The 26,970-nt window shown below is 39.5% G+C and overlaps 1 protein-coding gene and 1 pseudogene across 6 annotated transcripts in view; one reads left to right on the plus strand and one right to left on the minus strand.

Annotated features, from left to right (window-relative positions):
• Window positions 1-26,970, plus strand: part of DIP2B (disco interacting protein 2 homolog B) — a 223,170-nt gene that overhangs the window by 110,866 nt on the left and 85,334 nt on the right. For all 6 annotated transcript variants that reach the window (XM_027036124.2, XM_027036125.2, XM_053226223.1 and 3 more), the window contains exon 3: window positions 13,879-14,007. In XM_027036124.2, coding sequence (XP_026891925.1) covers window positions 13,879-14,007 — 129 coding nt within the window. The remainder of the gene's footprint in view (window positions 1-13,878; window positions 14,008-26,970) is intronic.
• Window positions 4,362-9,311, minus strand: LOC106969243 (60S acidic ribosomal protein P1-like; annotated as a pseudogene).

Raw genomic sequence — 26,970 nt, forward strand, 5'->3', positions numbered from 1 at the left:
TTGCGGTTCATGAGTTCGAGCCCTGCATCAGGCTCAGAGCCTGGAGCTGCTTCGGATTCTATGTCTCCCTCTCTCTGTCTGCCCCTCCCCCACTCAGACTCTGTCTCTCTCTCTCAAAAATAAATAATAAAACTTTTGTAAAAATTTTTAAAGAAATGGGCAGAAGACACGAACAGACATTTTTCCAAAGAAGACATCCACACTTGATCTTAGCCAAAAGGCGGAAAAGCGATCCAAAGAAGACATCCAGATGGCCAACACATGAAAAATGCTCAATATCACTGATGATTAGGGAAGTGCAAATCAAAACTACAATGAGATATCACCTCACACTTGCTAGAATGGCTAAAATCAAAACCACAAGAAACAACAAGCGTTGACGAGGATGTATACATAAAGGAACCCTCTTGCACTGTTGGTGGGAATGCAGATTGGTGCAGCCATTGTGGAAAACAGGATGGAAAATAAAAAATAGAACTACCCTATGATCTAGCAACAACACTCCTGGGTATTTACCCTGAAAATACAAAAACACTAATTCAAAGGGATATATGCACCCCTATGTTTATAGCAGCGTTTTTTACAATAGCCAAATTATGGAAGCAGTCCAAGTGTCCATTGGTAGATGTACAGATAAGGAAAATGTGATACACACATGCATGCGCACGCGCGTGCGCACACACACACACACACACACACACACACACACACACAGGAATATTATTCAGTCATAAAAAAGAATGAAATCTTGCCATTTGCAACAACATGGATGGAGCTAGAGAGTATAATGCTAAGTGAAATAAGTCAGTCAGAGAAAGACAAATACCGTATGATTTCACTCGTATGTAGAATTTAAGAGACAAATGAGCAAAGAAAAAAAGACACAGAAACCAAGACACAGACTCTTACCTATAGGGACAAACTGATGGTTTCCAAAGGGGAGGTAGGTGGAGGAATTGGGGAAATAAGGGATGTGAATTAAACAGTACACTCATCATGATGAAAAAAATAAAAAGATTAAAATATAAATAAGTTTATAAAGTAAAAAAAAAGCTATGTTACTAGGTACACATGAAGTAAGAATTACTATGTCTTCTTTGTGAATTGTTCCTTTTATTATGAGTAACTGTCATTGTCCCTGTAGTGTTTTTTATCCTAAGGTTTTTTAAACAGTCTAAGCTGTCTAGAGTTATTAGACATCTTAAGTCTCCTCCCAGACAACACAAGTACTTTAAAAATGCTTCACTACCAACTACGGTTACTCTTGATCTTATGTTTTAGTACCACCTTGTTTACAGACCTCCTCAATTATCAGTTACTGTCTTATGTAGCTAACAGTACTTTATTCTTTGCCTGCTGTTTCTTCTTACATCTCACTCCTTCCTCTCATTTTAATCTCCTTCTTCCTACAGTCCGTCTGGTAGTAGTTACATACTTTAGGGAGGGTTTCTTAGTGGGGAGTTCTCTGCATTTGTGCTTATCACTTGGCCCACCTGTGATCTTGGATCTATTCATATCTGTCCCAAAATGGGATTGTATGTAGGACTGGATAATCTATATCATACAGGTTCTGTAGCAAAAGAAGAGATTACCCCTTGGAGTATTTACCGCAGATATCTTTGTAGATTTTGCAGAAAGCTTTAGTTTGATTTCTTTTAACAGCATTGAAATGCATGTTTTAAACTTACTAAATTATATTAATGTCTCATATAGAATTAAATGAAATAAAATTTATTTTAATATTTTCTCTAAGAATTTCCTAAATCTCCTTTTGGAAGGATAACATCTTCTGAACTCTTTCTGTTACCTTGTGAGATCTCATTAATTTAATGGCAAGAAGCTTCATTGTGAAGGTAGCTACTTGAGTGTAGTGTATAAAAGTGGTATTCTTCACTAATCTCTTTTGTTAATCTAAAAATTTAGCGAATGATTTTCTGTGTGGAATTTATTTGGAGTTGAAATTATCTTGGATTCCCTTATTTATGTATATTTTAGATTTCTTTATTCAAATGTTAAATAAATCTTTGAAATAAGATTAAAAAAATTTGACAACATAGCAGGAGAATGGAAAAATGTGCAAGAGAACACAAAGTTGAGGAAAATACTTACAAATTAAATAGAGGAGGGGCGGGGGCGCCTGGGTGGCTCAGTCGGTTGAGCATCTGACTTCGGCTCAGATCATGATCTCACAGTCTGAGTTCAAGCCCCGCGTCGGGCTCTGTGCTGACAGCTCGGAGCCTGGAGCCTGCTTTGGATTCTGTGTCTCTTCCTCTCTCTGCCCCTCCCATGCTCATGCTCTGTCTCTCCCTCTCTCTCTCTTGAAAATAAATTTTTAAAAAAACGTTAAAAAATATAAACAAACAAATAAATAAATAAATAGTGGAGGGGCACCTGGGTGGCTCAGTCAGTTGAGTGTCTGACTTCAGCTCATGTCATTGTCTTGCGGTCCATGAGTTTGAGCCCCACATTGGGCTTGCTGCCATCAGCCTGTTAGTGCAGAGCCTGCTTGGAATCCTCTGTCTCCCTCTCTCTGCCTCTCCCCCACTTGCATTCTCTCAAAAATAAATAATTGTTTTAAAAAGAAAAGAAAAGAAATTAAATAGTGGAAATTTGAGTAAGGACAATATGGGTTAATAATAAGCATGGTATAGTTCAGTGGTATCATAGGGGTTAGGTTCTAAAGTCACTATATGACAAAAATCTGATGTGTCACATTACTTAAATCTCCCAACATTGGAACCGATTGTGGTTTCTGTAGTTAAGCAAAAACCAGATTTTTATCTGATAAATGAAGAGCCATGTTATCTGAAAAATAGGTATCTTGATAAAGGTTCAGATCGTACTCAGAGACTCAAGAATCTCTCACATTGAAAGTCATGGGAGAAATGAAGCTTTGGCAGGTTCACATCTACTCATTCTGAGCCATAGCCTCTCTGCAATGAATGGCCCATAGATAGCACATCTTTTAGTATGGAAACTACTGGGCCTGGATATAGAGCTTCTCCCACACCTCAGTTAGCAGATGTCCAGGGAGAAAGGGCTAGAAATTAACTCTTTTGGCATGGTCCAAAGAATTGACATTTGAAACCACAGGTGCTCTAACTCCTCTGTAAATTAGTCACTCTTGGCCACTCTTAGAATTGTAGGAAAATGGAAGATTTTATGTAGGGAGAAGCAATTTCCCTGGAATGATCCTGGGTCTCTTCTTTAAGTCAAAATACTTTGGATATAAGTAACTGATACTTCAGCTAGCTTTCATAGAAAAGCGTTTAATGATACAGAGACAGAACCTTAGGACAGCACGTATTTACTAAGCGCATCTAGGGTTCCAAGTACTATGGAGACACCAGGAGACAGCATCAGACAAGGCTGATGAGTTTGCTTGGGACCTTCCCTGTCCTGGCTTACTCCCTCCCTCTACTCGGTTTGTTCAACTAGGATTTCCACAGAGAAGCCTCCTGGACCAGCCCTATCAAAAACAGTTCCCACTTCCTTTATCTGAGCTGCTTTTTTAAAAAGTTCTCTCTGACTGTCCCATTGACTATGGTTTATTCATGTGTCTTACTCTCCTGCTAGACTCTTAAAGTCTTTAAAATCAGGAAAATTCTTTTTTCATTATTACTTTTATTCTTCATGTCCTCAGTTTCTAGTATTAGGGCCTGACATATAGTATATGTTCTAGAAATGTTTGTGGAACTGAACAGAAGAGGCATTCAGAATTTCCAGTATCTCTTTTAGTAAACATCTGTGAAGATGAAAGTTGTCAAGGAATGAAAGAAATGGTTTACTGTACTGATGAGAGTGATGATCCTGTCAGCTTGTCTCCGCCCTCAGTAAATCTTTTATTTTAATTTAGACCTGCTCCAGCTCCAGGAGACTGTGCAGAGTATTTTGATTTTCATGTGAGATTTGGCATTTTGCTTTAATTAATTTTTATTTTTAAATGAAATTAATGAATCTATTTTAAATAGTCAAATAGGACTACAAGGTTTCTAACAACAAAATGGGCAGTGTCTTCTTCCCTAGATTCTTTCAACTCGTTTAACTCTTTCTTCTGATATTTACCTCTGTGTTTCTAAGTAACATTTTTATCACTATTTCTTGACTTTTTTTTTCAATTTGAGGCATTATTTATTTCCTACTATAAAAGATCAGAATCTTCCTCTCTTACATATTAGTCTCTCAACTACATAGACACCACACACTCCCTTTCCCCCTTTACCCCTTCCTTCACATCTCCCATCTCAAACTCATTCTGAGCAGTATGCGTAATATATTACTGTTGTTGTTAAACTGGCATTCAGTGCTTACATTTTTTTTTAAGGAGTTCAGTTTTTTACTGAACAGGTTACAGAAGAGGTTTAGTCAAAAAGACCAAAACTGATGTCATCATCAGACTCCTTTGATTCTTCTTTCTTTGCTTCCGCTTTCTACTCCTCAGCTGGTACGGGGAGCGGGACCTCCTGCTGGTGCAGGTCCACCAGCCCCTACGTTGCAGATGAGGCTCTCCATGTTGACATTGGCCAGGGCCTTTGCAAACAAACCCAGCCCGAAAGGTTCGGCATTTACGCCGGCTGCTTTAATGAAGGCATTGATCTTCTTTGTGACAGTCACCTCATCATCGTGTAGGATGAGGGCCAAGCAGATGCAGGCAGGGTCCAAGACGGAGGCAATGGCGTGGGTGAGTGCTGAGTGGATAGTCGCCCGATGAAGTGAGGGCCTCACCCCAGCCTGGCCTTAGCTTCCTCGGAAGACCAAGCACCTTAGCAGCAGCTGAGGAAATTCAGTGCTCAGATTATTATCATCCCATAAATATTCACAGCTAAGCCATTTGCTTTACTAGGATTATGGGCTCTTTTTTTTTTTTTTTCTTTTTCTTAGAATTATCCATTGGTTTTATTATTACTTTTGCAGAAACAGCTCTTGGTGCTGTCTCTCTTCCTGCATGGATCTGAACTGTTATCTTGTTCTGCTGCAGGTCTTCATCATCGTTCTGGTGGCGTTTTGGGAAGGAGTAGGGATAGATAGAAGTGTTCAGTCTGCCATCTTTAATCAGAGTTCTTTTTTTATTTCTATTTTTTTTTTTTATTCTAGAGAGAGCGTACGCAAGCAGGGGAGAGGGGCAGAGGGAGGGAGAGAATCCTAAGCAGGCTCCACGCTCCGTGGAGCCTGATACGGGGCTCTATCCCATGACCCTGGGATCATGACTGGAGCCAAAATCAGGAGTCAGACGCCGGACATCCGACCAACTGAGTCCCCCATATGCCCCTCAGGATTCTTTATCCTAACATTTTTTTGTATAAGCATTATTCAAAATTTGTACAAAGGTAATTTCTATCAAACTAAAAGATCTCTCAAAGACCTTAGTACTTCGTTTTCAGTGTTCACCAGCAAGCTGATCATACGGTCTCCAAAACAGTCTGATTCACGTGTTCAAACTGGGAGGCCTCCCTCCTTCGGGTGGGTCTGCCCTCTCCACTCTTTAAAATTGCCCTTGAAGCTCAGTAGTGGCATCTTCTTTGGGGCCCGCGTTTCTTGCTTTAGGGCATCACTACAGCTTCTATTTTTGATGCCATTGATGTAAACAGTCCATTCTGTCTTCCTGTATTTCAGATTGTTTGCGACCTTTGTGTATGTGTTTTCCTTCTTCATCCTTAGCATTTGTCCCACTGTCTTTCACTTCATTTAATTGTGTTTGTCTCTTGGCTTTAGAATAGAATCTCACCTTTTCCATGTCCCCTCCTGGTCTAGGTTTGCACATCATTTTTTCCCCGGTCCCTCACCTACTGCCCTTTTGGGGATAAGACCTATCAGTTTATGAATTCGGTTATGTGTTGACTTTCTCTAGCTTGTCCTGGTAAGACGTGACCCAGAGGTTTTTCCCAAACTTGGATTTCTTTTGTGATCACTGCTTATTTTGCTAGAGGATATTTGCTTACCAGTTCTCCTGTCTGTATACCTTACTGCGTTTGCCCACGGCTCCACGCCGCTCGCATCACCGATCGCCTTCTCTGTTCAGCCCTGCCTTTGAGATTGTGTATATGAGCGAGTTAAAATGAAGCCAAAGAAAACCTGGTATTGTGCTGTTGCTCTGAAGCCTCTGATAACTCCTCTTGAGGATAGTCTGTGACCCTATTTTTCTCTCTTTAAGTTTCTTAATGACCTTGCATAAGCATGAAAATTGTGAAAGGCACTTTTTTTTTTTTTTTTTTGCATAACACTTGTATAGCTTAGAGATACACAAATAAGCAGGCTTCTCAGATTAACATTTAACCACGTGCTTTAAAAAAATTGGTATCTTTCCATTTTTGTCGGTTTTTCCCAGCCACTCGCTATCACTGGTGGAGGTGAAGAGACATATAAGATCTTAATTATTTATTTCAGCCAAAATTTGGGGTACCTACACTATGAAACCCAGAGCCAATTAACTGCAGGAGATACAAAATGAATTAAGACCAGACTGTGACCTCGAGTTATTTATGCTGTAGTAGGAGAGATAAGACAGGTATACAAATGACGCTTATAAAATATACAGTAAAATTAGCATTGTAAGGGAGTTCTAAACAACGTACTATGAAAATTCAAAAGGACGTGAACTTAAAACCACCTATTGAGGGGCGCCTGGCTGGCTTGGTCGGCTTGGTCGGTTAAGCGTCCGACTTCGGCTCAGGTCATGATCTCACGGTCCGTGAGTTCGAGCTCCACGTTGGGCTCTGTGCTGACCGCTCAGAGCCTGGAGCCTGTTTCAGATTCTGTGTCTCCCTCTCTCTCTGCCCCTCCGCTGTTCATGCTCTGTCTCTCTCTGTCTCAAAAATAAATAAACGTTAAAAAAAAAATTAAAAAAAAACCCACCTATTGAAATCAGGAAGGGCATTTTGGAATGCTACAGAACATTTCCAACTATATAAATATTAAGTAGGCAGCATGCCTCTTTGTGTATGTGGGTGTGGAGGGGCACGGGTGGGATCTATCTTACCTGTGCCATTTTGATTTAAAAGTTCCTTCCCGAATGAGGGTCACATCCTAATGGAAAGAACTTGGAATTTTTTATTCCAGTCCCAGTGCTGCTCTTTCATTTGCTAGGTTTGACAGTATTAGAGTCTGGAGTGGACACACATTGCAGTCATATCTGTTCCCCGTCCCTTATCGGAAGGAAGTCCACTGTCTTCGTCTGGGGGCTTCTCTGAATTGTTCAAGGACCCCGCGGGAGGTGGCTAGCACAGGAGAGGTAGTCAGGACTGCTTCCACCCTCCAAAGGGAAGAGCCCATACATAGTCTGCTGCTGCTTTTCAGCGCCTCATGGGGTTCTTTTAAACACTGGTCCTCACCTTGTGACCAGTGATACTGACCCACTGCTAAGCATGCTTCGGTGGAGGAGCTTGTCTCTGCTCAGCTCAGCCAAGAACCCCCAGCTGACCTCTCAGGACAGAGCTCTTGGTATTGTGCTCTTTCAGCTCCGTGCTCAACCGTTCTCTTTGTGCCAGGTGGCCCAGGAAGCTCTGGGGCAGAATCTTTTCAGACACCTGCCACTTCACAGACCCAGAACCCCTAACCCCCCTTTCTCCAAGAATCCACCCCTAGGAATCAGGCAGGTGACCCCTATTCCAGACTCCAGATGCAAACACTCATTCTTTCCTCCCTTTCCCCATGCAGTGAGGTTTATCACTCATCCTTGTAAGGCAGGCTGAGGGTACTTTTGCTCTAAAGGGAAGATTTCCCAAGTGATTCAAGGTGATTATTGGCATTCTCTCAGTATAGAAAAATGAATTTAATCTGTGATGGGTGTTCTGCTTCCTTAATGGTGTCTATCAGATAATGTTATTGTGAAGCTAAAATGAGATGGTGTTATGAAAGTTTAAAGAGCTGTAGAAACGTTATTATCATTGTTATGCTATCATCTCCCGTTTAAATCCCTTCAAAGAGTGACCTGACCCAGCTTTTCTTCCAGCCTCGTTTTGTATTGCTCCATCTCTTTCACTGTGCCTACCAGTCTTTCTTACTCTTGTCAAGGTTTTTCTCCCTTACTGGACTTCTGCAAATACCATGCTTTTGTAGAAAGTGTCTTTTTCTTCTCTCTGCGTACCGAAAGCCTACATCACTGTCTCCTCTTAACAGACCTTCCCTGAAACTGTAATACAGACTAAATTGCCCATGCTTTGGGGTTAGAAAGCCCAAAGGTTTTTTTCTTTCTCAGTACATAACACAGTGTAAAAGATATACGTGAATTGGTGATCACTTATTTAATTTCTTCTCTGAACACCAGCACCAAGAGTGAACATGCTCTGTTTACTCTAAAAAGTAGCATTATTATGTTATTTGGTTCTCAGAGCACATCGTGCTCTACTATGTTACTCTTACAGGTGAGAATATCTGTTAAATCATAGGCAGAGTTGAAAGATAAGAAGCTGAGATTGGCTTTCTTCCATCTTTCTGAATGGAAATTTTGCATGCCTTCTTTTTCAAGTTATCACTGTTAGTGACTCTGTTCAAACAATGGCGTCATGGAAGACTTTCTTTGCCAAAGAACAATAAATTATGTGTTGATCATTGAGAAGGAAGGCTTTGTGTTGTAGAAGAAATTAAAATCTGTGGTTTTTCTGAAATTTATTAAATCTAAATCATCACTGTTTAAACATAATGGCGACCCCTAGTGGATATGCTGTACAACTGACCAAAATATCAGGAACCCTCAAACTGATAGTCATTGTGTAGTAATTAGAGAGTAATCTTTTTCTTTGAATGTCAAGTATGTTTCATACTTGAATTTAGGAATTTTGACAAAGACTTGATTTGTGAGGTCCACAGCTCTTGTTCCCTCACTTATCTGTATTTACTGTTTTTTTAAATTACTTTGATTTATACCTAACTCTGTTAACAAAAGAATGAAATGGTAAAGAACTACAGAGTGCCTCATTCAAGCTACTTCTGGGATTTTATGTCCTATTTGATCCTTATAAGTGTATGTAAGTAGTTTTTACATACACACTTGTAATCACATTATGGGCATAGTATTTTGTGTTCTTTTATCACTCGACATGATTTCATTTAGACTATCTCACATGTCTGCAGTCAGCATATTTTTAATTTTTTTGTGATGTGTAATATCTTATTATGTTGATACATGTAATGCATTCTATCTTTGCTTTTAGTTTCTTACTGTGATAGTGAAACTGTGCACATCTTATTCAAAATCTAGAAATCTCTATTTTCAGGCCCCAGGTAATTCCTGAGATCTGTTGGAGTGTGAAACCCTGGCCAGGGAATGATTCACCTTTAAGCAGCATCTTGCCTGCCCCACTGACATTGGACATGTTGTCAAATAATGCCCTGCTGTGCTCCCATGTTCCCTGACCGCCACCCCCCCCCTCACTTCGAGGAGACCTGAGGTACATTGTTCCGTATCCCTTCCATGACAAATTGTTGCCCTGGCAAGTAAGCTAAGGTGGGAATAGACTTCCAAAATTATTTTAATCCAGCCAGGACATAGTGTCCTCCCTCTCCCAAATATGTATTGACTTGTCAGTTACTTTTGGGAAAGGAGACATGATTTTCCAGTTAAAAGATTGGAAAATCCTGCTGGTAGAGTCATAATTTATCTAAAAAGCTGAAAACTGAATATTAATTTTAACTTATTTTGGTCAGAATCTATTCAATGGGGTCTGATCTTTGAATTAAGAAGATCCCATATGATTTTAATTTTCTTCTTTATACTTAACTATTTTTTTGATGTTCTATAATGAACATATATTATTTTTGTATTCTGAAAAAGGTGAGTTTTCTAAATTATAGCATCCCAGTAAACCCTATAGAAAAATATATAAAACATTCAGAATCTCATCCCCTAGAGATCATTGCTGTTAACATTTTACTGTATTTGCTTCCAGTTTTTTCAATGCACATGTAAAATATATTTATAAATATTATATTTTAAAAAACAAGTTCCATTCCATGGGAATACAACTTTATAAAATTCATACAGATTGGAGGGTATTATTTACAATCAAAAGGATTATCTACAGGGGCGCCTGCCTGGCTCAGTCAGAAGAGCATGCTACTCTTAATCTCAGGGTGGTGAGTTTGAGCCCCACATTGGATGTAGAGATTACCTAAGGAAAAAAAAAAAGGACTATTTACAGTTTCATTATTAAGCTCCCCTGTTATACTTAAAGAAATTCAATTCCTAAGAATTCATTTTATTTGGGGGCGCCTGGGTGGCTCAGTCGGTTGAGCATCCGACTTCGGCTTAGGTCACGATCTCATGGTCCGTGAGTTCGAGCCTCGCTTCGAGCTCTGGGCTGATGGCTCGGAGCCTGGAGCCTGCTTCCGATTCTGTGTCTCCCTCTCTCTCTGCCCCTCCCCCGTTCATGCTCTGTCTCTCTCTGTCTCAAAAATAAATAAAAAACGTTAAAAAAATTAAAAAAAAAAAAGAATTCATTTTATTTGTTTTTTTCTTTTCTTTCTTTCTTTTTTTTAATAACTTCTCTTGAACTTGAAGCCAGGTATATTGCACATTTGAGCCAAGGTTCTGTCAGAAATCCATGTTTTTGCGGCATTGCGCTTTGTGGGCACTTGAGGAATGCTCACTGAATAAACTTGCCAGGCATTTACTGAAACTGCATATTGACCTTCTGGTTCCGTTTCTGACAAGCTACAACAAAATGATTGTCTTGCTTTTAGACCCAAAAAGGACCTGGTCTGCTTGGATGACTAAATTCCTGAAAGAACTGAGATAAACAGTGCAGAGCATCATAGTAATGTTGCTTGGTGAATAGAGTGTTGTGAGGCCTGTTTTGTGTGGGGTTTTTTGGTTTTGTTTTGTTTTATTTTTTTTTGCTTGTTTTGTTTTTTGTACCAGCTCAGTAGATCGCTTGCTAAATGTCATCTGACTGTCAGTTTCATCAGATGTCTGTATTTTTGTTACATTTCCTTGTGATTTGATCTCTGATAACGCCTAGATAATCCTGAGTAGAAATGTTCATTCTCTTTAATTTTTCCTCAAATGTATCAACTCCTTGTTCCCCTATCACTGGTCTGTCATTTTTTTTTGAAACAATTTTTATTTTTAACCTATCTTATCTTCTTTCTCCTAATTAATTACATTGAAAAATACAAAGTAAAAGCAGGGGAGGATGATAAAAAAATACATAAACCTTTGGTCCATCCTTTGTGAAATGAGAATCCATGCTCATTCTTTTCATCTTTTGGATCATTCATTAGCTGTCTAATTCAGAAGCCCTGTGTTTCAGAGCAGGGTGGTTTGGTCAGTCCTAGAAGATCTATTTATTTAATTTAAAAAATAATCCATGATGGATAATTCAAATATATATTTACTGTGACACCTTACCCCCCAAAGTAATACAAAGCTAGTGTTATAAACTTAGTACTCTATAAGTCAAACCAATTTCTCTGTGCATACTTACAGGCAAAGTAGCTCATGGGTACTAATCTGATTTCCTTTCTCTATAGATCGTGTGACAATGCAAATAAGAATAGCCCTTTTATCTTTTTTGTTCTCTGTTTAAAGTTAATTGGACTATGTTTTAAATTATTTCTCTGATGAATGGCTGAAAACTTAATTTGGAGGGACTTTTTGCAGAATCATGTACGTGAAAGCAAGTGATTTTTTTTTTAATTTGAATCCGAGTTAGTTAACATATAGTATAATAATGATTTCAGGAGTAGAATTTAGTGATTCATCACTTACATATAACACCCAGTGCTCATCCGGCAAGTGCCCTCATTAATGCCCATCATCCATTTAACCCATCCCCCCACCCAAAACCCTGCCAGCAACCCTCAGTTTGTTCTCTGTATTTAAGCATCTCTTATGGTTGGCAAGTGACTTTTTTTTTTAAAGAACTATTATCTAGCTGCTGACTATACCTCCTGAAGCATTTAGATGTTCCTAAACTACATTATTAATTCTGATTGCTTTCCTCCTAACAGTCTTGGGAGAATTTTCATAACCTTTTCTTTTCTTTCCCTTTCCTCCCTCCCTCCCTCCCTCCCTCCCTCCCTTCCTTCCTTCCTTCCTTCCTTCCTTCCTTCCTTCCTTCCTTCCTTCCCCATAATCTTTTCTGATTGAGAACCAGTGGAGTTAGACAGATCTGGGTTTGAATTCTGCCTCTTGCTATTCCCTGCCTCTGTGTGGCTGCATAAAACAATCCATGTCTCTGATTCCTTTTCTATAATAAGTTGAAAGTGTTACTGCTGACTTTGTAGGATTGTTGTGAGGAGTAAATAACATATGAAAACTTCTGTATGCACAGTGCCTAGCAAAAACAAACCTTTAAATGTTAGCTTTTATTATAGACTGGGAGTTGGTAAGCTTTTTCTATAAAGGGCCAGATAGTAGATATTTTACACTTTGAGGACGACCATCAGTCTCTATCTAATTACTCCGTGTACCTTTACAGTGTGAAAGCATCTACAAGGCAGTATGTAAACAGATGGGCATGGCTATGTTCTGATAAAACTGCTTATAAACAGACATGGGCTATAGTTTGTTGATTCTTTATATACTAAGAGATGAAGCAAGGTGTGAAAATACTAAGAACTCAGTATAGCTCTTCTGTGAAATGGATTATCAAAAGAATTTAGGTTGATTTAAAACTTCAGTTTACAATCCCAGGCATTACATTTCAAAAAAATTTTTTAACATTTATACATTTTTGAGATACAGAGAGAGACAAAGTGCAAGCAGGGGTGAGGCAGAGAGAGGGAGACACAGAATCTGAAGCAGGCTTCAGGCTCTGAGCTGTCAGCACAGAGCCCGACGCGGGGCTCGAACTCATGAACCCCACGAGATCATGACCTAAGTCAGATGCTTAACTGACTGAGCCACCCAGGTGCCCCCAGACATTATATTTCAAAATATCAGTGTTAAAATAGGTTCTGCTCTGTTAATATATTTTATATTAAAAATTTCAGCTGCCAGGAACAAAAATAAACATTTCTAGATCCATAAAAGCACTTTAGTGGAGAGCATTCTAAAATACATTCTTCTTGCCTTCTTAAAAACAGTATATGAGGTGCACCTGGGTGGCTCAGTTGGTTAAGCGTCCAACTCTTGGTTTCAGCTTGTGGTTTGTGGGACTGAACTTAAAGTGTTTCTCTTCTGATTATTTTACCTGTTTATTTCCCACTTCCCCATATTCTTGATAAGACAGTGAATGTTGATAGGACAGAGAATGGGGTTAGGCCAGGTACTAGAAAGGGGCAAGTTCAGTGGTGATTCTAGTTGAAAGAGGTTGACTCAAAAAGCTATGTTTGCATAATAAGCACTATAGTTTTGCTTAAATGACATGTTTATTTGGAGTAACTTATAGTGAAGAGGCTAAAGGTCCCCAAGCTATTCTTTGTACCATTATGCAGGATTAGGGGGTCATATACACCCCTCCATCCCCCCCACACCCTCAATTCTTAAACTCTTTGGGGGTGCCTGGGTGGCTCAGTCAGTTAACTGTCCAGTTTTGGCTCAGGTCATGATTTCACTGTTCACAAGTTCGAGCCCCACATCAGGCTCTGTGCTGACATCTCAGAGCCTGGAGCCTGCTTTGGATTCTGTGTCTCCTTTTCTCTCTGCCCCTCCCCTGCTCAAGCTCTCTCTCAGAAAATAATAAACATTAAAAAAAAATTCTTCTGGAGTGGCCTTTCACTTTCTCTCCTATTTTGCTATTTCTCTCCTATCATCTGTTGACGATTATGACTCTAAGATTATATTTTTTTAGCCTGGATGTCTTTTTAGGTATGTACAGTGAAGCTCTCTAATGGGGTAATAGTACCTGCCTCAGAGTGTTGTGAGAATGCCATAAAGTGCTCAGAAAACTTTAGCTACTATTGTTACCAGATAACCATATTCCAAATTTCCTTTTTTAGAAACTGAGTCAGCAGTACAGAAAGAACATAGAAACCAGACACCTGCTCCGTCCGCAGCTCAAACTTCTGCTCCTTCTAAGTACCACCGAACTCGATCTGGGGGAGCCAGGGATGAACGATACCGATCAGGTGAGAAAGAACTGAAATTTACCAGCAGAATAGTTTTTAGTGACTGTAGTATGAACTCTGTATCCTGAAAGCTTTTAATGTTTGTTTGTTTGTTTCCCTTGAAGGGCCAAGCAAGTCTATATTAATTCATTCATCAGTCATTATCTATTATGTGCCAGGTGTGATAGATACTGAATATTTGTTGGGGCTATAGCCCCAAATATGGCGTTTCTGCACTCAAGGTCAGAAGGGGAGCCAGACAAGTACAAAGGCAACATGAGTACATAAATAAGAAAGTAGAGGGCTAGGGTCACGTGAGGTGGTACTGAGAGAGCTCAGTGGACTCTGTTGGAAGTGGCCTCTGTGTTTGCCGGAGCTATGGATCAGTCTTTTTCCTAATGGAACTGGAACAGAAACTCACAGTGAAATTTCAAATTAGTAAACTCTTAAACTTTATTTCTTCTGACCCAAAAGGTACCCATGAGATGGGAAAAGGCAACATGCTGTGGCCGGCAGTGGGAACATGCCCCTGCAATATCATGGCCAGGACCGATGAGCAGAGAAACAAATCATAAGACACTCAGGAGGACCAGTGGCATGGCAAGCCTGTCCCATGCCCACCTACTGTCCACTGTGCTAAGACAATCTCTGCAACACATTTACTGTCTTCAGAAGTAACAGAATTGGGGTGCCTGGGTGGCTTAGTCAGTTCAGCATCCAACTTCAGCTCAGGTCATGATTCACGGCTCACGAGTTCGAGTACCACATTGGGCTCTGCACTCACAGCCTGGAGTCTGCTTCAGATTCTGTGTCTCCCTCTCTCTCTCTGCCTTTTCCCTGCTCATGCTCTGTCTCTCTCTCAAAAATAAATAGACACTTAAAAAAAATTTTTTTTAAAGAAGTAGTGGAATTAAGTCACCAAACTAATTGCAGTGTTCTTTTACTTTCTTCAGATTTTTGACTCCTGTACCAGCTAACCTTTTAACCTTTTCTTGAATTAGAAAACAGGGTGAGGGGCACCTGGGTGGCTCAGTCAGTTAAGTGTCCACCTCTTGATTTCGGCTCACGTCATGATCCCAGGGTTGGTCGTGGATCAAGCCCCTCATTGTCTTCAGTGTGGAGCCTGCCTGGGATCCTCTGTCTCTCTCCTTCTGCCCCTGTCCCCCGCTCATGAGCATGCATGCTCTCTCTCAAAAATAAATAAATTAAGAAATAAAAAAAAAAGCAGGGTGTATATCATATCCTTTCAGAAACTGATTTAGAGAAAATAAGGAAAAGGACATGGTTGCCGACCTGTGTCAGACATTTTGGGAGCTGATTTTATTAGATAGCTATTTTTGTACACTGAAAGGAAGGAATGAGAAGTGTTACATTAAAAAAAAATAAATAAAAGTAGAGGTTAGGGGCCCCTGGGTGGCTCAGTCGGTTGAGCATCCGACTCTTGATATCAGCTCAGGTCATGATCCCAGGGTTGTGGGATCAAGCCCCACGTTAGGCTACTCACTGAGCTTGGAGGCTGCTTGGAATTCTCTCCCTTCCTCTGCCCCTCTCCCCTGCTCAAGAGCACCCTCTCTCCCTCTCTCTTAAGAAAAAAAAGAGGTTACATGCCATCCCAGAATTTTCCCTTATACCTAACCTGGTCTTGATCGATCAGAGGAGGCTTTCTCAGAGAGTGAGACATCTAAACTGTGTCACGGCAGACAGACTGAGGGAAATAGCATCAGATAGTAGACCTGAAAGGAGTTCATTATGGAACGTAGAATGCAAGAACCCGGAAGTAGGTGGGAGATGAGGCTAGAAAGATGACCAGGGATGAGATCTTAAGGAATCTTGAATACCATTAGAGGGTTTCAGCGGAGCGGTTACATTTGTATTTGTTCTAGTAGTTTGCTCCATCTACAGACCAAGTGCTCTACCATTACTGTATCCCAGTGCCTGGCACAGGGCCAAACATACGTAAGAGCTAAATAGATATTTTGGAGAAAAGAAAGAATAAAAGTAGTTGTTCGTTAAAGAGTGGATTAGAGGGAGGTACAACGGGATTTAGAAAAACATCTCAGGAGCTCCTCTTTGTTGCCAGGACCCAAGCCTGATTTCCTGGGCACTTTTGACTCTGGGGCCCCGGTTCAGCAGCAGTGGGTTCTGACCAGTCCAGAAGGGTTTCGGCCTCTAAACTCTCATCTCTGGACTTCTGAGAGTTTTGTGGGGGTTCCCCCCCTTGTTTGTTTGTTTTTACAGCATATAATAAAAGAATGAGTAAGGAACCAGAAAGATGATTCTCTACATCCTGTATTCAGGCTGATCACATACAGAGAAAGGCTATAGTGACCTTTACTGTAACATTTTGACCTCAATCAACTAAAACCTAACTGTGATCTCTAGCCCCTTGCTCTCTTGTACCAATTCTTTCAGATTTACCCCAAATGTGGGAAAGCGTAGTCTGTGAACCAAATGTCGGTTAGCCGACTGTGTCTCTTAGTTTGGTGCAGAGATCTTGAAGAGGGTTTAAGAGTAAGTTTGGGATATTTGTCTCACAGGGACTTTTTTTTTTAAGGTAGTAGCAAGAAGACCAGAGAAGAGGTAAAATAGGGAAGAAAAGGCCATTTAAAACCCTGAAGATATTGAAAGATATGAGAGTACCAGAGTACTATCATGAGGGGAACATGAAAGTGGAGGCATGCAAGCATGGATTTTGGGTAAAAAACACATTTTTCAGTACATTAGGAATTAACTAAATTGCAAAGGAAAACTCAGCAAATTGCGGCTTTTTTTTTTTTTTTTAATGTTTATTTATTTTTGAGACAGGGAGAGACAGAGCATGGACGGGGGAGGGTCAGAGAGAGAGGGAGACACAGAATCTGAAACAGGCTCCAGGCTCTGAGCTGTCAGCACAGAGCCCGACGCGGGGCTTGAACCCACAGACCACGAGATCATGACCTGAGCTGAAGTCGGATGCTTAACCGACTGAGCCACCCAGGCGCCCCAGCAAATTGCGGCTTCTAATGAATAAGAAGGAATCAACAGCAGCAGCAGAAGTAGAGCAAATAAGTTGTAGAAATTGTTGGGAGTCGAACTTCACCTCTTTGTCACTCCATCTTTAGGAATGGTTACGTTTACATGTCACATGCAAAAGCGGCATAAGAATGGAGGGTGTGTTTAGTAAAATGACAAGCATCACAGTAAACTGAGAGGTACACCAAAAGGATTTAATGGTGTTATTAAGTGTAACTAGAAAATCCTTTCTTATTTGGTGGAGGCTTATTAATACCTATGACATTTCAACTAATGTTAATCAAATCTAAGTAGACTTAGTATTTCATGTTGCAGACATGGTATAAAGAGCTTATATTTATTCACAGTCAGATATGATCCGATTCCATTCTTTGTGCTTAGCCAAGAGGTTCTGACATTTCCAATACATTTGCTAGTACCTTTTTTTCCTGCACATCAAGGCATGATACAATTTCTACATGTGTGTTACGGTCACAAGTGTAGAAAATACACAGTTGATGCCTGAGATGGAAAGTGATAGTATGATAAGTAATTCTGACAACTCCTTTAAAGCTCGGTTTTTGAGTAATTAGCTACCTCAAACAAAACAACAACAAAAAAGGACTTTAGAGTATTTGTATCGCCTTTTCAGCTCAAACGTTAGTGCTGGAAAATGATACCCAGTTTTCACATGTGCTTCTGGCAGCGATATCCAAAGTCAGCTGTGTCTGGGGACTGAACTTCGGAAGTGACTTCTAATCAAAGATCAAGATGAATTGTATGGTGGTAAATGAGTCAAATCCAGTTAAAAGAGTTGCCTGTTCTTATCGATAAGAGGCTTTGCTAATGTAGTAACTGTGGACTTCTTGTTTTGACACCAATATATGGGCCAGGGCTTACCATGTTAGAAAAATAGATGGGTGGTTTGATTTGTTTTGTGTTCTGCTGACAGAAACGTTACGGCAGAGAAGAACATGCTTTGTAGTTATTAATTATCCAAATGTCATGGGCCTTGTAAAGCTTGATTGTTGTGAAGAATTCCCTAGTTTTAGCAAAATACTTTTGGAAGTGTAGTATTTAAAAAAAAATTTTTTTTAATGTTTTTTTTTATTTTGAGAGAGGAAGAAGAGACAAAGCACAAGTGGGGAAGGGGCAAAGAGAGAGGGAGACACAGAATGGGATACATGCTCCAGGCTCTGTGCTGACAGCAGAGACCCCAACGTGGGGACCGAACTCATGAACTGCGAGATCCTGTCCTGAACCGAAGTCGAATGCTTAACTGACTGAGCCGCCCAGGTGCCCTGGAAATGTAGTATTTTTAATTAATAAGTCTGAGCATTTGATTTGCTCTTGTAGAGGAAGTGCTTTTTCTCAGTATAAGCAGTTAAGCATTTGTTTTCCGGGACAGCTAAGAACCATGATTTCATCTAATATAAGAAGAACACTTTTCACATTTTAACATGTCTGAAATCAGGATATGTTTTATATAAGATGGCATCATAGATTCAATAAGATATGGCAATCTTGATTCAACTAAGTAAACCTCAGGGACACTAAAGCAGAATAATATAAGTGCAGTATAAAATTATTTCGGAGCCATTAATAAGTTGGTACTGTGGTCTTAAAGGTTTTTAAGGTCTTAAAGGTACTGTGGTCTTAAAGGTCTTAAAGCACAACAGTTTGGCAATATCTTTAAAACTTTGAATATTAATACCTTTTTTCCTGGAGATTCCACCTCTAGGAATTTATTTTACACAAACACCTACAAATCTGCACAAAGACGTATACGCAGACATTTGTTGTAATAGCGTTCATAATAATAACAGTGGTTAAATAAGTTACAGCATGTCCACACAAAGGAATTCTATGAAAGTGGATTTTTTTTTCAACGTTTATTTATTTTTGAGACAGAGAGAGACAGAGCATGAACAGGGGAGGGGCAGAGACAGAGGGAGACACAGAATCTGAAACAGGCTGCAGGCTCTGAGCGGTCAGCACAGAGCCCGATGCGGGGCTCGAACTCACGGACCGTGAGATCATGACCTGAGCCGAAGTCCCGAAGTCGGATGCTTAACCGACCAAGCCACCCAGGCGCCCCTGAAAGTGGATTTTAAAATCCTGTGAAAAAGAAGTAGATTTTTTTGTGCAGATATGGAGAGATGTACAAAATATATTTTTAATAAATGCAAGATAGTATGTAATGCATGACCTGATTTTTAGAAATATGAATAACAACATTACATATATTAAGAACACAGATACAGAAACCTGGAAGAATAGGTAGCAAACTGTTGAGGTGGGATTAGTTTTGAGACGCAGTGGATCTCAGAAAAAATTTCACTCCAGCATTACATGTGCTTACATCTTTTTCCAATATGTATACTAATTTTTTCTAATATGTATACCAAGGGTTTTTTTATTGTGGTAAAATGCAAAATACATATAATGTAAAATGTATTCATATTATTTTTTTTTAAAAAAAGTAGCAGTTTTTTTCCTTTTATTGAGGTAGTATTATATTAGGTCAGGTATACAACACAGTGATTTGATACCGTGAAATGATCACCACAGCGAGTCTAGTCAGCATCCACCACTATGCGTAGCTATACAGAATTTTTTGTTGTGGTGGTGAGGACTTTTAAGATTCATTCTCTTAGCAACTTTTCAAATGTACAATATATTATCTACAGTTACCATGCTGTACATATATTCCCATGACTTAATTATTTTATAAATGGAGGTTTGGGAAAGATAGTTTTAAAAATGATAGCCCTGGATAAATGATTTAAAGCAATAAATCAGTTATTGTTCTTAATGATTTTTACTCTAAGTATGGATTCTTCTGACTTAGTAATGGGAGCTAAATGCAACAGTAACTTGTTACCCTATGTTACCCTAATTGAGAACTTTCTTTCTCTGTCTAAATCTGATCTCTGGGGTGCCTGGGTGGCTCAGTCACGCTTCTGACTTCAGCTCAGGTCATGATCTCATGGTCTGTGAGTTCGAGCCCCTCATTGGGCTCTCTGCTGTCAGCACAGAGCCCGCTTCAGATCCTCGGTCTCTCTCTCTCTCTCTCTCTCTCTCTGTCTCTCTCTGTCTCTCTCTCTGCCCCTTCCCCACTTGCTCTCCCTCAGAAATAAACAAACATTAAAAAAATTTTATATCTGATTTCTGACATGGTGGCATTTGCTAAGGGGGCTGCCACTGGTATACCAAGACTATTTTATTTCCATATTAATACTCTTCCTTGTGCCAAGGAAAGTAAATTGAGTTTAGTTCAGTTCATCAACAATTTATTGTAGACCTGTGAGTTGAGCACAGTTTAGATTCTAGAGAAGCACAGGCAGAAACCCAAGAATCTTTTCTTAAACACAGGCATCCTTTATAAAAGGTAGAGGCAGAAAAAAAGAGGGGATGACAGGGGAAGGAGCCTGGGAACTGGCACTGTTAAGGGCAGGCTTCATGGAGGTGTTGAAGTCTGGACCAGTTTGAAGGGTGAATAGCTGTTTGCTATATAGATATTCCAGGTTAAAGAAACGTAGTCTTGGGCGCCTAGGTGGCTCAGTCGGTTAAGCATCCGACTTTGGCTCAGGTCATGATCTCGTAGTTTGTGAGTTCGAGCCCCGCGTCAGGCTCTGTGCTGCCAGCTTGGAGCCTGGAGCCTGCTTCGGATTCTGTGTCTCCCTCTGTCTCTGCCCCTCTCCCACTCATGCTCTGTCTGTGTCTCAAAAATAAATAAACATTAAAAAAAAAATTTAAAAAAAAGAAACGTAATCTGTACAAGGGAATGTGAAATGCACATGAAATTTTATTTAAATTTAAATTAAATTAAAATTGCATTTTCCCTCTCCACTAGGCACACAGTATAGTGCCAAAATTAATGTGATACCCTAATGTTCCAGAATTTAATAGTTGCTGTCTCTGTCATAATTAAAAATGTTAAAGTGGTTGCTGCCTAAGAAATTGGTGAAAACGGCATGACTACTTGATGGCTTGCAGGTAACTCTTTGAACTGTGCTTCTCTACTTAATGATTGAACCTGTCTAAGCATCTCCCTTTCAGTCTGTCCATATCTGCTAGTCTGTTCAGTCTGTCCATTATCTGCTAGTCTGTCTGGCCATCTGGTCATCCATCCATCCATCTATCTAAATAGGTAAGGGCACTTAGTGTTTGTTCTGCCCCTGATACGTAAAGCCCATCTATGCTACTTTTGCATCATGTCGTAACCACTTCATAAAAACGAGCCAAGAATAGGAATAGCTACTTTAAAACTGTAAAATAACACTTTTCAATTACCTCTTGGGAAAAGATGAAAAACATAATTCAGTGTTGTCCATAGATGTAGGGAAATGGACACTCTCATACCCTCTCATACCTTGTTGATGGAAGTGTTACAAATGAGATTGAATTTTTTTAATATGGCTTTTTTATTTTTTAGAGAGAGTGTGCGAGTGAGAGAGGGACAGAGGGAAAGAGAGAGAATCTTAAGCAAACCTTATGCTCAGCGTGAAGTCCAACATGGGGCTCCATCCCACAACCCTGAGATCATGACCTGAGCAGAAATGAAGAGTCGGACGTTCAACAAATTGAATTACCCAGGCGCCCCTTTTTGAATATGTTAATTGACCTTTTATTCTTCTTCTATAACCTACCTGTCCAGTGCCTCAACTTATTTTTTAAAATTGAGCTGTTCTTTTTTTTTTTTTAATTTATCTACAAGAGTTTTTTTTTTTTTTTTTTTTAATTCTAAGGATGCTAACATTTAAATTGCACTAGAGGTGTTAATATGAGTAGACAAGGCAAATCAACTAGAGGTGTAAGAATTAGAAAAGAAAAAGTAAAACTGTATTTGTACTTGATACGATGTTTATTTAGAAAATCCAAGAGAGTGGGGGTGTCTGGGTGGCTCAGTCAGTTAAGCTTCCGACTTTGGCTCAGGTTATGATCTTGCGGTTTGTGAGTTTGAGCCCCATGTCGGGCTCTGTGCTGACAGCTTGGAGCCTGGAGCCTGCTTCAGATTCTGCGTCTCCCTCTCTCTCTGCCCCTGCCCCGCTTGCTCTGTCTCTGTCTCTCTCTCAAAAATAAATAAACATTAAAAAAAAAAAAGAAAACCCAGGAAAGTCAATAACAAAATTAATCTAATACAATAATTCAGTCAGGTAGCCAGATATAAAACTAGTTCAGAAATCAGTAGCCTTCATATATGCAAGCAATAACCAATTAAAAGATATAGTAGAGCAAACCTCATTTACAAAAGCAATAGAAAAGATAAGACATATTTAGGAAAAACTTAAGAAATGTAGAAAGCCTTTACAAAGGAAACTTTAAGACTCTGAAGGACACAACGTAGACATGATAAATGGAAAAGCATTCCTTGTTCTTTGATAATTCAACATCACAAAGATGGCAGGACTCCCTAAATTAGTTTATAAATTCAATCCAGTCCCAACAACATTATTAAATTTATTTATGGAGCCAGAAAACATGTTTTTGAAGTTCATTTGGAAAAATAAACATGTAAGAATAGGTAGGAAAACACTGAGAAAGAAAACCTATGAAGAGTGACTATACCTACTAGATATTAAAACATATTCACTCTAAAGACTCTATAATTAAAACAGTGTGGTATGGCAGACAAAGTGGCAGGCAGACCATTGGAATAGAATAACATTGGAATAGAATAACAAGTGCAGAGGGGCACCGGGGTGGCTCAGTAGGTTAAGCGTCTGACTATGGCTCAAGTCATGATCTCATGATTTGTGAGTTTGAGCCCTGCATTGGGTTCTTTGCTGTTAGCACAGAGCCCATTTTGGATCCTCTGTCTCCGCCCTCCCCCCCCCCCCCTTTCTCTTTCTCTCTCTCTCTGTCTCTCAAAATAAATAAACTTTAGAGTAACAAGTATAGAAATAGAACAAAGTACATCTGGGATTTAGTGTATAATAAAGATAGCATTGCAAATCATTGGGACAGAAATGTACTTTTTAATAGATGGTGCTAGGACACAGGGAAAAATATAAAGTAAATCCATATCTCATACCATATGCCAGGAAAAACTTCAAATGGATCAGAGATCTAGATTTAAAAAAAAAAAAAAAAAAAAAAAGGTAAGTACTAAAAGAAAACACAAGTGAATTTTTCAGTAACGTGGGCTTAGAGAAAGTTTTACGGGAAAACAGCTGGAACTCAAAATCCAGATGTGATGAAAGACTACATACAAAATGTTTTTACTGCAGTAAAAAACACATATATATACCCTCTTAAAATTTTTTTTTAATGTTTATTTATTTGGAGAGAGAGAGAGAGAGCGAGCAAGAACAAGGAAGCGAGCAGGGGAGAGGTAGAGAGAGAGAATCCCAAGCAGGCTCCACACTGTCAGCACAAAGCCTGACTCAGGGCACCATCTCACAAACCATGAGATCATGACCTTAGCCAAAATCAAGAGTTGGATACTTAACCAACTGAGCCACCCAGGTGCCCCGCCTTCAAAATTTTTAAGTGTACATTTCCATATTAACTATATGCATATTGGTACACAACAGCTCTTTAGAACTCTTTGATCTTGCATGACTGAAACAGTGACAACTCACAACTCTCTGTTTCCCTCTCCCCCTAGTCTTACTATATCTAAGAATTTGAGTACTTTAGATATCTCTTGTAAGCAGATTTTGGTTTTTTGTGATTGTTTTAGTTCACTTAACCTAATGTCCTCAAGGTTCATCCATGTTGTAGCATGTGAGAAGATATCCTTCTTTTTTAAGGTTGAATAATAGTCCATTGTATATATCTAACACATTTTCTTTATACATTCATCCATTCATGGGCATTAAGGTTCCTTCCATGTCATGGCTGTTGTACATAATGCTGCATTGAACATTTGTGTGCAAATATCTCTTTGAGACCCTGCTTTCAGTTCTTTTGGATATATACCCAGAAGTGGGATTGCTAGATCATATGATAGTTTTATTTTCAGTTTTTTGAGAAACCTTCCATACTGTTTTCCATAACAGCTGCACCATTTCACAGTCCCACCAACAGTGTGCAAGGATCCTAATTTCTCCATGTCCTCACCAACACTTTCCTTTCTTTTTCTTCCCCCCCCCTTTTGATTTGTTTTCTTTCCAGTAACTATCCTTTTTTTTTTTTAAGTCTATTTATTTATTTTTGAAAGCGAGAAAAAGCATGAGCGGGCAAGGGGCAGAGAGAGAGGGAGAGAGAGAACCCCAAGCAGGCTCTTTGCTGTTAGCACAAAACCTGACATGGAGCTTGAGATCATGACCTGAGCCGAAATCAAGAGTCGGACACCTAACTGACTGAGCCACCCAGGCCCCCTTTCAGTGGCTATCCTGATTGGTATGAAGAGATATGCCATTGTGGCTTTGACTTGCATTTCCCTGATGATTAGTGATGTTGAGCATCTTTTCATATGATTGTTGTCCATTTGTTTATCTTGTTTGGAGAAATGTCTGTTCGAGTCCCTTGGCCATTTTAAAATTGGGTTACTTGTTGTTATTGAGTTGTAAGTATTGTTTAAATATTCTGGACATTAGTGCCTTATCCAATACATGGTTTGCAAATATTTTCTCCCATTCCATAGGTTGCCTTTTCACTCTGTTGTTTCCTTTGTTGTGCAGAAGCTTTTTAGTTTGATGGAGTCCCACCTATTTTTGCTTTTCTTGCTTGTGCTTATAGTGTCATATCCAAGAAATGATAAACCCGCTCCAGAGTTATGAAGCTTTCCTTTTATGTTTTCTTCTAAGAGTTCTACAGTTTCATGTCTTATGTTTAAGTTTTTGATTTATTTTTAGTTAATTTTTTTTTACATTTATTTATTTTTGAGAGAGAGGGAGAGACAGAGCGTGAGCAGGGGAGGGGCAGAGAGAGAGGGAGACACAAAATCAGAAGCAGGCTCCAGGCCCTGAGCTGTCAGCACAGAGCCCGACGCGGGGCTCAAACTCAAACCACGAGATCATGACCTGAGCTGAAGTCGGATGCTCAGCCGACTGAGCCACCCAGGCACCCCTTTAGTTAGTTTATATGGTATATGATGTAAGATAAATTGTCCAACTTCATTCTTTTATATGCAGATATTTCAGTTTCCTGGCAACATTTGTTGAAGAGACTGTCATTCCTAACTGAACAGTCTTGGCACCCTTGTCAAAGACCATTTAACCATATACACAAGGGTTAATTTCTGAGCTATTTTATTGCATTGGTCTATATGTCTCTCTTTATGCCAACATTATACTATCTTGGTTACTCTGGCTTTCAGGAAGTATATATATTTTGAAATGAGGAAATATGAGGCTTCCAGCTTTATTCTTCTTTCTTAAAATTGTTTTGGCTATTCTGAGTTCTTTGAGATTCCGTATACATTTTAGGATTTTTTTTCTATTTCTTCAAAAGTACCAGTGGATTGTTACAGGTATAGCATTAAATCTGTAGATCACTTATATTTTAACAATATTAAATCTTCCAGTCCATGAACATGGAATGTTTTTCCATTTGTTTCTTCTTTAATTTCCTGCAGCGGTTTTCATGGTATACAAGTCTTTTGCCTGCTTGGTTGTGTTGATTTTAAAATTTTTATTATTTTTTATGCTACTATAAATGAGATTATTTCCTTCCTTTCCTTCTCAGATAGTTAATTGTTTGTGTTGAGAAACACAACTGGTTTTTGTATCCTGATTTTCTATCCTGCAGTTGTTGAATTTGCCGATTAGTTCTAACAGTTTGTGTACATGAATAAAATCTTTAGGATTTCCTATGTATAAGATCATGTCATCTGCAAACATAAATAATTTTACTTCTTCCTCTCCCTTTGTATACCTTTTATTTCTTTTTCTTGCCTAATTACTCTGACCAGGACATCCAGTACTATGCTGAAAGAAGTGGTGAGAGCAGGCATCTTTACCTTGTTCCTGATCTTAGAAGGAAAAGCTTTCAGCGCTCGCCGTTGACTATGTTGCTGGCTGTGGGCTTTTCGTTTATGAATATTATTATTTTGAGAGAATGTCCTTCTGTTCCTAGTTCGTTGAGTGTTTTTATCAAGTGTGTTGAGTTTTGTCAAATGCTTTTTCTGCATCTATGATGGTCATATAATTTTTGTCCTTCATTGTGTTAATGTAGAGTCTTACATTTGTTGATTTTCATATGTTGAACATCCTTGCAACACAGGGATAAATCCCACTTGGTTATGGTACATAGTCCTAAATATAAATATGAATATGAATGTTTTTATTTATTTATTTTGAGAGAGACAGAGACGGCGCGAGTTGGGGAGGGGCAGAGAGAAAGGGAGAGAGAGAGAGAATCCCAAGCAGACGCCACACTGTCAGCACAGAGCCCAGCGTTGGGCTCGAACTCATGAAACCGTGAGAACATGACCTGAGCCAAACCCAAGAGTTGGACGCTTAACTGGCTGAGCCACCCAGGTGCCCCGGTACATAGTCCTTTTCATGTACTGTTGAATTCAGGTTGATAGTATTTTGTTCCATATTTTTGCATCTGTATTCATCAGGGATATTGGTGTAGGGGTTCTTTTCTTTTTTTTAATTGAAGCATAGTTGACATACAGTGTTACATTAGTTTCAGATGTACAGCATGGTGATTGAACAAATCTGTACATTATGCTATACTTACTGCAACTGCAGCTGTCATCTGTCACCATACATCGCTATGACAATACCATTGACTATATTCCCAGCACTGTACTTTTTACCTTTGTGACTTATTCCATAACTAGAAGCCTGTATCTCCCACTCCCCCTTACCGACTTTAAAAAACTTTTTTAACTTTATTTATTTTGAGAGAGAGAGGGAGGGAGGGAGAGGCAGGGAGAGGGAGACACAAATAGGCTCTGTGCTGACAGAGCCCAGAGCAGCCCTTGAACCTACAAACCCTGAGATCATGACCTGAGCTGAAATCAAGAGCCAGATGCTTAACTGACTGAGCCACCCAGGCACTCCTTTCCTTTACTCATTTTTCTTATCTCCC

Source organism: Acinonyx jubatus, chromosome B4, assembly GCF_027475565.1.
Source record: "Acinonyx jubatus isolate Ajub_Pintada_27869175 chromosome B4, VMU_Ajub_asm_v1.0, whole genome shotgun sequence".
Classification (NCBI taxonomy): Eukaryota; Metazoa; Chordata; class Mammalia; order Carnivora; family Felidae; genus Acinonyx; species Acinonyx jubatus.